The sequence below is a fragment of the Triticum aestivum genome, chromosome 3B (assembly GCF_018294505.1).
Source record: "Triticum aestivum cultivar Chinese Spring chromosome 3B, IWGSC CS RefSeq v2.1, whole genome shotgun sequence".
Taxonomy (NCBI): Eukaryota; Viridiplantae; Streptophyta; class Magnoliopsida; order Poales; family Poaceae; genus Triticum; species Triticum aestivum.
Window position 1 is genome coordinate 612,585,602 of NC_057801.1, and position 13,905 is coordinate 612,599,506.

General features: G+C 48.7%; 1 protein-coding gene across 1 annotated transcript; it reads left to right on the forward strand.

Moving 5' to 3' along the window:
- The first annotated feature begins 864 nt into the window (after positions 1–864).
- LOC123071258 (laccase-3) lies at positions 865–3,114 on the forward strand. The gene is made up of 3 exons (XM_044494788.1): positions 865–1,071; positions 1,188–1,713; positions 1,817–3,114. The coding sequence occupies exons 1-3, from the start codon at positions 982–984 to the stop codon at positions 2,899–2,901; spliced, it is 1,701 nt and encodes a 566-aa protein (XP_044350723.1). The 5' UTR covers positions 865–981; the 3' UTR covers positions 2,902–3,114.
- Positions 3,115–13,905: the final 10,791 nt, after the last annotated feature.

A 13,905-nucleotide genomic window follows, 5' to 3' on the forward strand; every position in this document is an offset into this window, starting at 1 on the left:
CAAAAGTCATCTTCTGCTCCCGAGCTCATTTGAGCTCGGGATGAACAGTAAAATCCAAAGAAAATGAAAAAAAAGGTTCAAAAAATCTGAATTTATTTATGCAAACATTGACAAAGTTTTACGTGCTTGCAAAATCTCATCTTGAAAAGACATTTCTGAAAGTCATGGCAAAAAAACAAAATCAGCACTTCAAAATGCTTTTGAAGATAATATTTTTGGAGTATCAATTTTGTTTCTTCCACGGCTTTCAAAAATGTGATTTCAAGATCTTGAAATTTTGTGAGCACGTAAATATTTTGTCAATGTTTGCACCCAAAAAAATATCAATTTTTTTTTTCAAAATTTTCGATTTTTTCTGTTCACCCGAGCTCGTTTGAGCTCGGGCTAGAAACTCCACGTCCCTATATACCGACCGTTAATGTCATTTTGCTATGACTACCGACCGTTAAATGAGCAATAATGTTTCCAGACAGACGCAGATCAAGTGAGTCGTGTAACCGAACTGGATGTGACACACATGAAAAGCACGGTGGAAAGTAAAACGCACCTTTCGTGTCATTCTCAAGTAAGTCGCTTGCTCCGTGAAACCACTGCGCATGCGCCAACCGGGGGCACTCCAGTGGGTGCACCAAACCATCTGCAGGGTTGACATGACACACGAGGGCTTCGATCGAAGCAGGTCACTTCGATGCAGCATGGCCGCCCGCGAAAAGCTTCCCCACGCAGAAAAATCACAACCTAATCGATCAACCCGCAGCTGCAGGCCGGACGGCAGGAACACGACGACGAGCGCATTTGAACCCTGCTCCTCCGAACGCTATATATACCGCCCCCTCGACGCTGGAAGTCTCATCGCCAACTCAACTCGAGCCTTCAGCCACAACAAGAAGACCTTCTCTAGCTAGCTAGCACCCCATCTCAGAGAGCGCCGGCGTAGACGAGGAGATCGGCGATCACCGATCAGCGATCGGTGGACCGGCAATGGCGTCCTCCGGGCTGCTCCTTTTCCTCGGCTGCCTCGCGTCCGCCCTGCTCGCCGGCGCCACCAAAGTGCACCACCACGAGTTCATCGTACGTCATCCTATTCCTAGCTACCTCCCTGTCTCTCCTACTAGCAATGCAGACCATGGTTCTAAGCAACATTTCTGGGGTACGGCTTTGCTGATTGTTTGTTTTGTGTTGTGAAGGTCCAAGAGACGCCGGTGAAGAGGCTGTGCGAGGAGCACAACATCATCACGGTGAACGGGCAGTTCCCGGGGCCGACGCTGGAGGTCCGGGAGGGGGACACGCTGGTCGTCAACGTCGTCAACCAGGCGCAGTACAACGTCACCATCCACTGGCACGGCATCCGGCAGTTCAGGACGGGGTGGGCGGACGGGCCCGAGTTCGTGACGCAGTGCCCCATCAAGCCCGGCGGCAGCTACAAGTACCGCTTCACCATCGAGGGCCAGGAGGGCACCCTGTGGTGGCACGCCCACAGCTCCTGGCTCCGGGCCACCGTCTACGGCGCGCTCATCATCCGGCCCCGGGAGGACAAGCCCTACCCCTTCGACAAGCCCGCCCGCGAGGTCCCCATCCTCCTCGGCGAGTGGTGGAACGCCAACCCCGTCGAGGTCATCCGCGAGGCGCAGAGGACCGGCGGCGCGCCCAACGTCTCCGACGCCTTCACCGTCAACGGCCAGCCCGGCGACCTCTACAACTGCTCCCGCCAAGGTACCGCTAGCTACTGATCTCGCTGGCGATCGATGCAGCCATCGTGCGTGACACGAACATGTAAACTGACGACGTGTGTGTCGTTCGCTTTGGCTCTTGGCAGACACCACGGCGATCTCGGTGAAGCCCGGGGAGACGGCGCTGCTGCGGTTCATCAACTCTGCGCTCAACCATGAGCTCTTCGTCTCCATCGCCAGCCACAAGATGACGGTCGTCGGCGTCGACGCGTCCTACACCAAGCCGTTCGTCACCTCCGTGCTCATGATCGCGCCGGGCCAGACCACCGACGTGCTCGTCACCATGGACCAGGCGCCCACGCGGTACTACATCGCCGCGCGCGGCTACGTCACCACGCAGGGCGTGGCGTTCGACAACACCACCACCACCGCCATCCTCGAGTACGACTGCGGCTGCACCACCGACTTCGGCCCCTCGATCCCGCCGGCGTTCCCGACCCTCCCGGCCTTCAACGACACCGGCGCCGCCACGGCCTTCGCCGCGGGCATCAAGAGCCCGCGAAAGGTCGAGATACCCAGCCCCGTCGACGAGAACCTCTTCTTCACCGTCGGCCTCGGGCTGTTCAACTGCGAGCCGGGGCAGCTGTGCGCCGGGCCGAACAACAACACCCGCTTCACGGCCAGCATGAACAACGTCTCGTTCGTCTTCCCCAAGGCCACCTCCCTCCTCCACGCGCACTACTACGACATGCCGGGCGTGTACACCACCGACTTCCCGGCCAACCCGCCGGTGCAGTTCGACTACACGGCGCAGAACGTCAGCCAAAGCCTGTGGCAGCCGATCCCGGCGACCAAGCTGTACAAGCTCAGGTTCGGCTCCGTGGTGCAGGTCGTCCTGCAGGACACCAGCATCGTCACGCCGGAGAACCACCCCATCCACCTCCACGGCTACGACTTCTACATCCTCGCCGAGGGCTTCGGCAACTACGACGCCGAGAAGGACGCCGCGAAGTTCAACCTCGAGAACCCACCGCAGAGGAACACCGTGGCGGTGCCGGTGAACGGCTGGGCGGTCATCCGGTTCCGCGCCGACAACCCGGGGGTGTGGCTCATGCATTGCCATCTCGATGTGCACATCACCTGGGGCCTGGCAATGGCGTTTCTGGTCGAGGACGGGTATGGCGAGCTACAGTCACTGGAGGCGCCTCCAGTTGATCTTCCAATGTGCTAATGACCGGCAAAGATACAAACACCAGGGATATTGAAGGCTGCCCACACGTTCTATTCTCAGTTCCTGCCATTTGGGGGGTATTTGTGATCTTTATTTTGTACTTCTACTAGGGGTTTTGATTTTCCACCATGATTTGTAACATTCCCCTGTAAATTTGCGTATTTTCAGTGATTCATCAGCTTATTATTTAAAATGAACTTTCATGTGATATCAGTAACTACAGCAAAGATCGAAATGTGCTGATTTGAAAGAGAAAAAACATCATCGATTAGCCACGACTCATATGTGGAGGACTGATATATCGACGTGATACAATTGAACTGAGTGAATGTCCGGCCTCTGCATATTACACAGACAACTCGTTCAAACAATAACAAAAACAAATATTTTACAACAAAAAACGCCAACCTAAGATGAGGTAGATTCTATCCAAGAGTATACCATCATCCATGATGGGAGAAAAACTTTCTGACCCTATGCTTCAGTCGGGTTGACGTTATCATAAATGGGTTGATGTCCTCTAGTCTTCGCAGGATAGACCAAATACGAAGCCATCGCGTACTGAAAGCACGTTTGATTACTTGGTGGTTTTGGTAATTCATGTCAACATATATATTATCGGACTAATGTTTTCAGTTTTCTTGCCATTAATAACGGGACATGACAAGACGTGGGCTGGCGACGCCTCGATAACTAGAGCGCAAAGCTCAAGATGAGGTACCCCGAAACTATGAAGTCACGGTACCTAGGCATGCAGATCTCAAGGCGCGACACTCCAAAACAATGAAGAACATGCAGGTGGACATACAACCTAATGCCACAAAGGCCTCAGGATAAATGGAGCACGCTGGGAAGCCCGAGCCCTCGGAGCTCCCTGCTGGTCATTCTGAACTCATAAAGGTGTTGTTCCACAAGCCGTGCACTCAGTAGGCTCGAAAACCCCTTGACGTTGGACTCGTGAAGACATGCCACGGTTGTTGAGGAGCCCGCATGCGTTTTCATTCTTGAAGGGGGCAGAGGCCCAGGTAGAGATCGAGAGATCATCTTGGCGTGCAAGCCAAGATGGCGGCGGCGTGAGGTTGGTTAGACCCCCAATGTAAACATTAGCCCTCAGTCGTCTATATAAGCGGGGCTAGGGGTAGCCATTCTAATCTACAACACCGATTGTAATCTCGGTAGCCGTATTCTTTTCTACACTGTAACCCCCTCGTACGAGGTGCACCACCATGAATACAAATCAGAAGCATGATGCAGCATCTTATCTCAATAAGAGGGCCGAACCTAGGTAACCCCCTTGTGCGACCTCCGCTCTGACACTTCTGGCCGCATTCGCCACCCTACCAAGGGTATTGACAGATTTCTCTACCGTCACCATTCTTCCCAACAACTTCTTCATCTTCAGCATCCAATCCAATGGATTGATTGGAGTTTGAACCATCATTTTTCTTCAACCTCTTGTTGCCAATTTTGAGGTCTTACACAAGTTAATTCCACTTTGGTTGGCCATTCAATTTCATCCAACAATAGCTAAAACTGAATGGTTTCTTCTCGGTTTGTTGGTTCGAAGTGGCCGCCAACACTATCCATCAAACAATAAAGTAATCGGACATAAACACTAGCAATGCAAATTATGACGAAATGAAGCAATTCAACTTACGTGACTTTGGACTCTAATTCCACTTTAATTTAGGCCAAGCACGGAAGCATAGTGGTCGACAAACTTGTTCACGCTATCTTGGATGGTGGGTCATCTATGTTGGAGAGAGGCCACATTGCAAGTGGTATTTATAAGATGCGGCACCACGTATTCCTTATTTTCATGATAGTGTTTGTGGATCTTTTCCTAATACTTGTTGTCCTCTTGTTTCCATGTTTGTGGCCAACCAAGATTTAACCAACAAAGCATCCTCAAATGTTATGAATGTCGGACCTCTTGCCTTGGGTATCGTTGTCGTTCTTTTCTTGTTAGTGCGCGATGTTCTCTCAACACCAAACATAGGACAATTTGGATCCCGCGAGTCATTCCATAGGGTCCGTAGGATGCTGACCCACAGTGATCATGCCTGACGTGAAATTCTTTTATAATGGTCATGATTCCAAATAAACTAACAAAATATGCAACTAATTAATTCAATGGCATATGCAATTATTTGGTCCAATGGCATAGCAACTATATAACGAACGAAGCGATACCAAATGGAGCAAAATTTGAACCGTCTCCTACTGGGACATTCCGTCGAACATGATGTGGGTAGACCGGGAGCCGACACCATCCATGCTCGTCCACGTCCGTCGGAGTTGCAGTGAGTCACACACCTCGTCGCCCTGCGCCTCCGTTTACGAAAATGCGTCGAGAATCGTCTAGGCAGTCGTCGGATCATTGTTGATCGCGGGCGGGCGGTGGCTTCCTTGTCAGCGGCAGGATGGATGGATGTAGGGTGACCGGGCACAATGAAAGGGACACATCCTCATCGGTGTGCTCAACATCCTTGGCTACCACTTCCCGCTCGCGCTGCTTCCTTCGTCGCTCCCTCCGGGCGACGTTCTTTGCCTTGCAGCTCATCGCCATGGACGGGAGCTGTCGTGGAATTATCACGTCAGATGTCCTCGTGAAAGGACTTAGTTGTGGAGCCATCGCAACTAGGAAGCTTGAAGGGGTTAATCGGGACAAAGGACACGAGAGGTTTTTATACTAGGTCGGCCCCTTACGGTGAAGGTAAGGCATACGTCTAGTTGGGTTGGTATTGATGTTTCGATGACCAGGGAGCAAGATACGCTATGCCCGGCTCTCGATGAGTTGTTTCTTGCCCTAAGCCGCCAGCAGGTCGTCCCCTTATATACACGGGTTGACGTCCTGCGGCTTACAGAGTCCCGGCCGGCTTATAAACAGTGTCCGGCTCGGTGACTAGTTAAGTCTACCTTATGATACAAGTCATATTACTATGGCGGTTTATTACAACGGGCCTTAAGTCGCCTGCGGGCCTTAAGCCCTCTATGAACCGCCATCTTCACCTTTGGTCTTGGGCTTCTCTCTGGTAAGTCTTCTTTGCGTAACCCGGCCCCTCCTGGGCGGCTTACACAAATAGTTATATCCCCAACATTAGGCCCAAGATTGATTTGAACCTGTTCATGTCAATCTTAAAATATCTTATGGAACTGTCCTTAGTCTTTTGTCTTGCATGAAGATTTTAACCCGCCGTGACGTCATCATCTGGATCTGGATTAAATCACCGTGACGTCATCTTCAATAAAACTTATTTTTACTAACCATCCCGAGAATCGAGGCGTTAGGGTCGCTGGATAATAAATTTTATCTCCTCGTTTCTCGCGCCGCCTCAGTTATCCTTCTCTTATAAATAGGCGCGACCCTGATCTTCCATTCTTCCCTCTTTCAGTCGTCTTCCTCCTCTCGCCTCCTCTCGAGCTCCGCTGCCGCCGCTGTCGAGCTTCATGTCTTCACCGTCTCAGGCCGCTGCATCGACCTGGTTGGACCAGAGAAACGCGACGATCCTCCGCAGCCCATCCAGATCCGTAAGTTCCCTTCCATTCCTTGCTTAGATCCGCATTAGGGCTTCTTCGAGTTCGTCAGAGTTCATCACCATTAGAGCCAAACCCTTGTTAGTTTTCCTCTTAGACTCCTTGTCTGATCTGAGAACGATATAATATGGCCGCGGTAGTTGTTTTCGCACTTATTTTGGATAAAAAACAGATCCCTTTCTCTATATAAAAGCCTCATTCGAGCCTATGAACACGTCTGCGTTAGTCTTTAGGTCTAGAAAATTTTCTTATCAGAACAGACCTTTGATCTTAAATATCTGTAGAAGATTATGAAACCTGTGTTTATCACCCGGAAAATTCCTTATGTTAAATGCCTTTAAACACAACTATCCAGGTGTCCGGCTTAAATAACTGACACAGAACCTTAGTTGCTCCTCATGACCTGAAGAATTTTGAACTTCTCTTGATACTTGTAGCGGCTTAAATATTGTTGCACAGTCATCCTTATATCATTAGGACCCTCATTAAGCCACCACCTTGAATAATTAGGATTTTTCTCCCGGGTTAAAATTGAACCGGATCTTCTTATTTTTCCATAGGCCAATTGTTGTCATGGCTCCTAAGGCTACCAAGGCCCCTGTAACTTGCAATTGGGTCCCATCCATAGTTACCAAGAGCAAACTGGCTGAGTTTGTGAAATCTGGCCATCTGCCAAAAAAGGAGGTCATGTCTTATCATGCCCCTGACCTGTCTGAAGAAAAGCCTCAACCCAAAGAAGGAGAGGTAATAATTTTTACGGATCATATGAGCCGGGGATTTGCTCCTCCCGGCTCAAAATTCTTCAGGGAGGTTTTGAATTTCTTTGACCTTAGACCTCAAGACATCGGACCCAATTCCGTGTCAAATATTTGCAATTTCCAAGTCTTCTGCGAGGTGTACCTGGGAGAGGAGCCAAGTCTGCTATTATTCAGGGAACTTTTCTACATGAACCGGCAAAATGAACGTGCCAATGGGCCCAGTCTTGAGCTTGGCGGCATCTCAATCCAGCGACGGAGAGACTGTCTTTTTCCTTATGCTAAGCTGCCGAGTCACCCAAAATCTTGGAACCAGACATGGTTCTACTGTCAGGACACTTCTCCGGCTGATGAGAAGCTTCTGCCCGGCTTTCGCGCCATGCGCCTTGAGTCCAACCATCCGCTACCAGACAAACTGACAGCCGTTGAACGTCTGCCTCTCAATCCCACCATCAACAAGATCAAAGCTCTCTTGGGAAATGGTTTAAACGGCATCGATCTGGTCCGAGTCTAGGTTTCTTGGCGAGTACTTCCATTAAGCCGCCGTCCCGGCTTAATGTGTACTTATACAGGCGAAAAGGATGACCCGTTACGCCATAGTCCTGACGACTTACCAGATGATGTGGTGGATGCTACGACCTAGTCGTTGCTGAAGGAGGGCACTATGACGAGTAACACCTTCGGCTTACTTCCCTTTTGCAAGAAGAACCCGGCCCTTGCAGTAAGTTATCAATCTTAATAAATACTCTCTGCTATATTATACATTTTTTGGTATTCATAATTCCTTATCCTTTTCCACAGGCCGATGATAACTTCTGGAAGGTCAAATACGACCATGAGGCTGCCAAACAAGCCAGGAGAACCAAGAAAGCCGAAAGGAAAGCCGCCAAGACGGGATCCTCGAAGAAGAAGAAACCCAGCGCCTCCGACTTACTCAGATTGGAGGATAGTTCTTCGGATGATGAAGAGGTAATCTTTAAATTTTCTTAATTCCCTTGTCATTACCTGTCTGACATTCTATCCCTTTAGGAGGATACGGGGAACAGTCAAGCAGCCAATGAAGAGGTAACTATAATCTCCTCCGACTCAGAGCCTTTGCCAAAGCAAAAGATCCGAAGGGTGGCCCGGAAAGTAAGATTTTCACATGCTCTTGCTTATCAAGATCCTCAATTTCTTTTGAAGCAACAACAGCTTGAGAACCGGAGGCAGACCCGGAACAACAAGGATGCGGAACTCTCCTCCGGCTTACCTGACGTAACCAGGAAGCGTCGGACTGAGGTTATCTCCGATTTACATTCTGTTTTACCTTTAGCGGGCTTAATTCGTCATCCTCTCAATTCGTCTGACTCCAATTATCAGGATACCTCTCCTTCTTCCAGTGAATCCATGCAGTCAAACATGTCGGCTTTCAAAACTGCTCCCGGGTAATGTAACCTTATGCACTTTGAACTTTACTTTACCCATGCTTGCGTATTCATCCTTCTGCTTTTGTTAACAGCATGCAAGTGAAACCCAGCAAGAGGGCGAAGAAGAATAAGCCGTCCCAAGACCCGATTGTAACTGAACCGGTGATTAATGCGTCTTCTCCAGACAGCTCTAACCATTAACCGCCGCCTGATCCGGCTTCTGATATTCCAGCGCCAACCTCTGATCCGCCCGCCGAAGATACTCTCAACACAAATGACCCGAATACTCCTAGCCCGGTCAAGACAAATGAACCGGGAGTTGAGATTGTGAGGTCTCAGTTTGTTGAACTAGGGCGGCCTACCGTCCTTGCCAAATGTACTGCCAAGGAAGAACTTGCCGAACGCCGAAAAGCCAAGCAGGACATTACTAATTATACTCACTTAAGCATTGGTGATATAGTCTCGGGCTATCTGAATCAAGTGCATAATATCCGTGACCTGGAAATTGACATGGTAAAACAAATACAACACAAATCTGAGGTATAACTTATACTTTTTACCTGAATCTTACATACTGTACCAGCCCCCAAGTCTATTGCTTATGAATAAATATGTTGTAGACTTAGAAATCTGCTTTACTTGTTAGCTTATCCAGCTCAAAAAGAATTTATTTAACCCGGTTATAACATGAGGCTTTTAAATTTGCAATATACATTAGCCCCCAAGTGTCAAGTATCTTTACTTGTAAAGTGCTTGAGACTTAATATGTGTGACCCGTCATGGGAGGTTTAAAATTCTTCAGCCTACATTAGCCCCCAAGTGCCAAGTATATTTACTTGTAAAGTGCTTGGGACTTGAATGTTACCTTACCGTGATCCTTACCATAACGTGGTGTCAATGCAGGCCACCACCAGTCAATTTGAATCGGAGCTTACTGTCCTGAAGAGTTGTCTGGAAACTCAAGAACTTGAAACTCAGAAGGCCAACTCCAAATTTGAATTCAGCATCTCTGAAAATGAGAAGTTGAAGAAGAATTTTGAGTCGGAGAAGAAAGCTTGGGCTGATGAGAAGGCTTCCCTGGTGACTCGGGCCGAGATAGCAGAAGCATCTCTTGCAGAAGCAACAACCGAGCTGTCCGACTTAAAACGGTAGGTATCTCAAACGGTCTTAGCCATCTTCGGTAAGTTATTGTGCAAAACCTCAAACATTGTAACCTTACAATGACTATTGTAATAATTACTTACGATTGACTGTTATGCTTGTGCACATACAGGCCCCAGGAGTACCAACCTGAAGCAAAACATGCTGATCAAGCTTAAAGCAGTTTACACCTTAGTGGAACAGCTATACTCCGGGTCACAACACGCCTTGGCCATTGTAGCCTTATCAACTCCACATCCCCGCCTTCTGCAAGACGTGTTGAAGAGCCTCGCTTTTCTTCCTCAGTGGATCCAAGACTTAAGGCGGGCGTCCTCAAGAGCCGGGGCCGTAGCCGCATTGAGCCGGGCTAAAGCATGGCTCCCAGAACTAGACCCGGCCGACCTTGCCCTTGGATACCCAAGTCTGAAGGAAGACGACACTGTATTTGACGACCATGATTTCACCGCCTGCGTCAAAGCCATACGTCCCGTGGCAACCCTTATTGGAAACGACACTGACCTTAGCAAGTATGCGCCGGCTTATGACAGTGAGAATCGGAGAATTTCAAACACTCCATATGATCAAATCAGCCTGATCCCTCCAATTCGTAAGCATACTTTTGCCCCTGAAGTGGACCCAGCCGGTTTAATAGATGATGAAGCTGAGTTTGAAGCTTTGAACGGCATTGACTAGGCCTCGTCAACTTTCCAGGACAAAACAGCCGACGGAGAAGCAGAGAAGGATAACCTGGAGTCTTCAAGCCCGCCGAAGGAGTGAATCGCCAGGTGTTTTTGCAAAAAACAATGCTTCATTTATTCAGACTCGGGGAGTCTTGTAATAGGGTAGAAAAAACTTCCCAATGTTTGACATGCCTTCGCGCATGTTCCTAGTGCTCAATTCTTTCGTAAGCCGGCACTGCTATATATTTCTGGCTTTTGCTTCCGTGGTGTGTTGAATTTACTCACCTTATTCTGCGATCCTTTGATAATCTTTCCTGCTGACATGATGCTCACCTGGCACTTAACAACCTCGTGTGACCAATATTAAACCGGAAAGACAAAAAACATCTCATAATGCCTTTCACAAGGTCGCAGGATAGTCAAAATAATTTACAGGCTTCTGATTCGAATACGATCAGTAAACCGTTCCAAAGGGGTTAAGCTAAGATTCGGATACGATCATATAGCCCCCAGTGGCTTGGCAATGCCGATCAAGTGGGTATCGACAGCTATGTTCTCTTTGGTTCGAATACGACCTATGTTTGAACAGGAAGCCCCTAAGTGACAATAAGAGTTGTTTAATGATGCTGATTCGAATATGATCCACGTCAGACCAAAAGGGGTTAAGCTGTGATTCAAATATGATCAAGAAGCCCCCAAGTAGGTTTGGCAGTATGCCGATCAAGTGGGTATCGACAGCTATGTTCTCTTTGGTTCGGATACGACCTATGTTTGAACAGGAAGCCCCCAAGTGATCATGGCTAGATTCAGATATGATCATAAGCCGGATTCAGATATGATCCGCTCCCTGTTGGTTGTGTCCACCATCTGACAAAAAAGACATATAAACTTTTGAGGGTAAATAAAAAAGGACAGAGGTCCTGCTTTATTACTTCATAATATATACATCGTCAAAATATATACATCTTGAGAGCCGGTGGCTTAAGTATAGTAAGGCCGAAGATGGGCTATGTTCCACGGCCGGCGGGTCTCTTCCTCCGATTTACGTGAGTCTTTGTGCTCTCGAATATCAATGAGGTAGTATGACCCGTTGTTCAGATTCTTGCTGACCACAAAGGGTCCTTCTCAAGGAGGGGATAGCTTGTGCATATCAGACTGATCCTGGATGAGCCGGAGCACTAAGTCGCCTTCCTGAAAGGTTCTGCTTATGACCCGGCGGGTGTGATAGCGAAGAAGGTCTTGCTGGTAAATCGCTGAGCGGGCTATTGCCAAGTCTCGCTCCTCATCCAACAAGTCAAGTGCCTCCTATTGAGCTTTTTCATTATCAGCCTCAACGTAAGCCGCCACATGGGGCGAATCATGCCGAATATCACTTGGCAGAATTGCCTCTGCTCCATAAACCATGAAGAAAGGCGTATAACCTGTAGATCTATTAGGCGTAGTGTTGATGCTCCACAGCAGATGCTCCACAGCACAAAGGGTAACTCCTCCACCCAACAACCCGGAGTCCGCTGTAAAGGGACCAAGAGCCGTGGTTTGATACCCCTTAAGATCTCCTGATTAGCTCTTTCTGCTTGACCATTGGATTGAGGATGAGCAACAGCTGAAACGTCAAGCCGGATATGCTCTCGCTGACAGAACTCTTCCATGGCACCCTTGGAGAGATTAGTGCCATTATCAGTTATGATGCTATGTGGAAAACCAAAACGAAAGATCACCTTGTTGATGAATTAAACTGTTGTGGCTGCATCACACTGACTGACCGGCTCTGCCTCAATCCACTTTGTAAATTTATCCACTGCCACCAGGAGGTGTGTCTTTTTATCCTTAGACCTCTTGAAGGGTCCCACCATGTCAACCCCCAGACTGCAAACGACCAAGTAATTGGAATCATCCTCAATTCTTGAGCCGGCACATGGGCTCATCGTGAGAATTTTTGACATCTGTCACATTTGCTAACAAGATCCTCTGCATCAGCATGAGCCGTCAGCCAATAAAAACCATGACGGAAAGCCTTGTCCACCAGAGATTTTGAGCCGACATGGTGACCAGAATCTCCTTCATGGATCTCTTGAAGTATCTCTTGACCCTCCGCAGGTGACATACAACGCTGGAATGCCCCTGTGACACTGAGGTGATGTAACTCACCATTAACAATTGTCATGGACTTGGACCGCCTGAATTTGTCTCGCCAAGGTCTCATCCTCATGCAGCTCTCCCTGGGTCATATAAGCCAAGTATGGCAATGTCCAATCTGGGATGGCGTGAAGTGCGACCACCAACTGTGCCTCCGAGTCTGGCACGGCAAGCTCTTCCTCGGTAGGTACCTTGACAGAAGGATTATGCAAAACATCAATAAAGGTGTTAGGCGGCACTGGCTTACGTTGAGATCCCAACCGGCTTAGCGCATCAGCCGCCTCATTCTTCCTTCTATCAATGTGCTCCACTTGATACCCTTTGAAGTGCCCAGCTACAACATCTACTTCACAACGATAAGACGCCATAAGGGGATCCTTAGGATCCCACGTGCCCGAGACCTGTTGAGCCACGAGATCTGAGTCGCCCAAACACCTTACCCGGCTCAAATTCATTTCCTTGGCCATCCACCATCCAGAGACCATGGAGCAAGGCCTCGTACTCAGCTGCATTGTTAGTAAAGGGAAACATGAGTCGGAGCACATAACGAAATTTGTCACCTCGAGGGGAAGTTAAAACAACTCCAGCCCCTGATCCTTCTAACTGCCTGGACCCATCAAAGTGAATAGTCCAATACGTATTATCCGGCTTCTCCTCAAGTGCCTGCAACTCTGTCCAATCATTGATAAAGTCCACCAAGGCCTGAGATTTGATGGCAGTACGAGGCATATACTTCAAATCATAAGGCCCAAGCTCAATAGCCCACTTGGCGATTCGTCCTGTGGCCTCCCTGTTCTGAATGATGTCTCCCAAAGGAGCTGAACTTACCACCGTTATAGGATGACTTTGGAAGTACTGCTTCAGCTTCCGGTTTGCCATGAACACACCATAAACAAGCTTCTGCCAATGTGGATACCTTTGTTTAGACTCAATGAGCACCTCGCTGATGTAGTAAACCGGCCGTTGAATCGGATGCTCCTTGCATGCCTCCTTACGCTCCACCACGATGGCAACACTAACGGCCCGCGAGTTAGCAGCCACATATAACAATAGCGGCTCTCTATCAATGGGAGCCACAAGAACCGGTGGCTCAGACAACTGTCTCTTTAAATCTTCGAAGGCACTGTTAGCAGCATCGCTCCAGACGGAAGTGACTGTTTTCTTCATCATCTGATATAGTGGTAAGGCCTTCTCCCCTAACCGGCTTATGAACCGGCTTAAAGCAGCAACACGTCCCGCCAGGCGCTGAACATCATTGATACACGCCGGTTTAGCTAGAGAGGTAATCGCTGTGATCTTCTTAGGATTAGCTTCAATGCCTCTGTTTGACACCAGAAAACCCAAGATCTT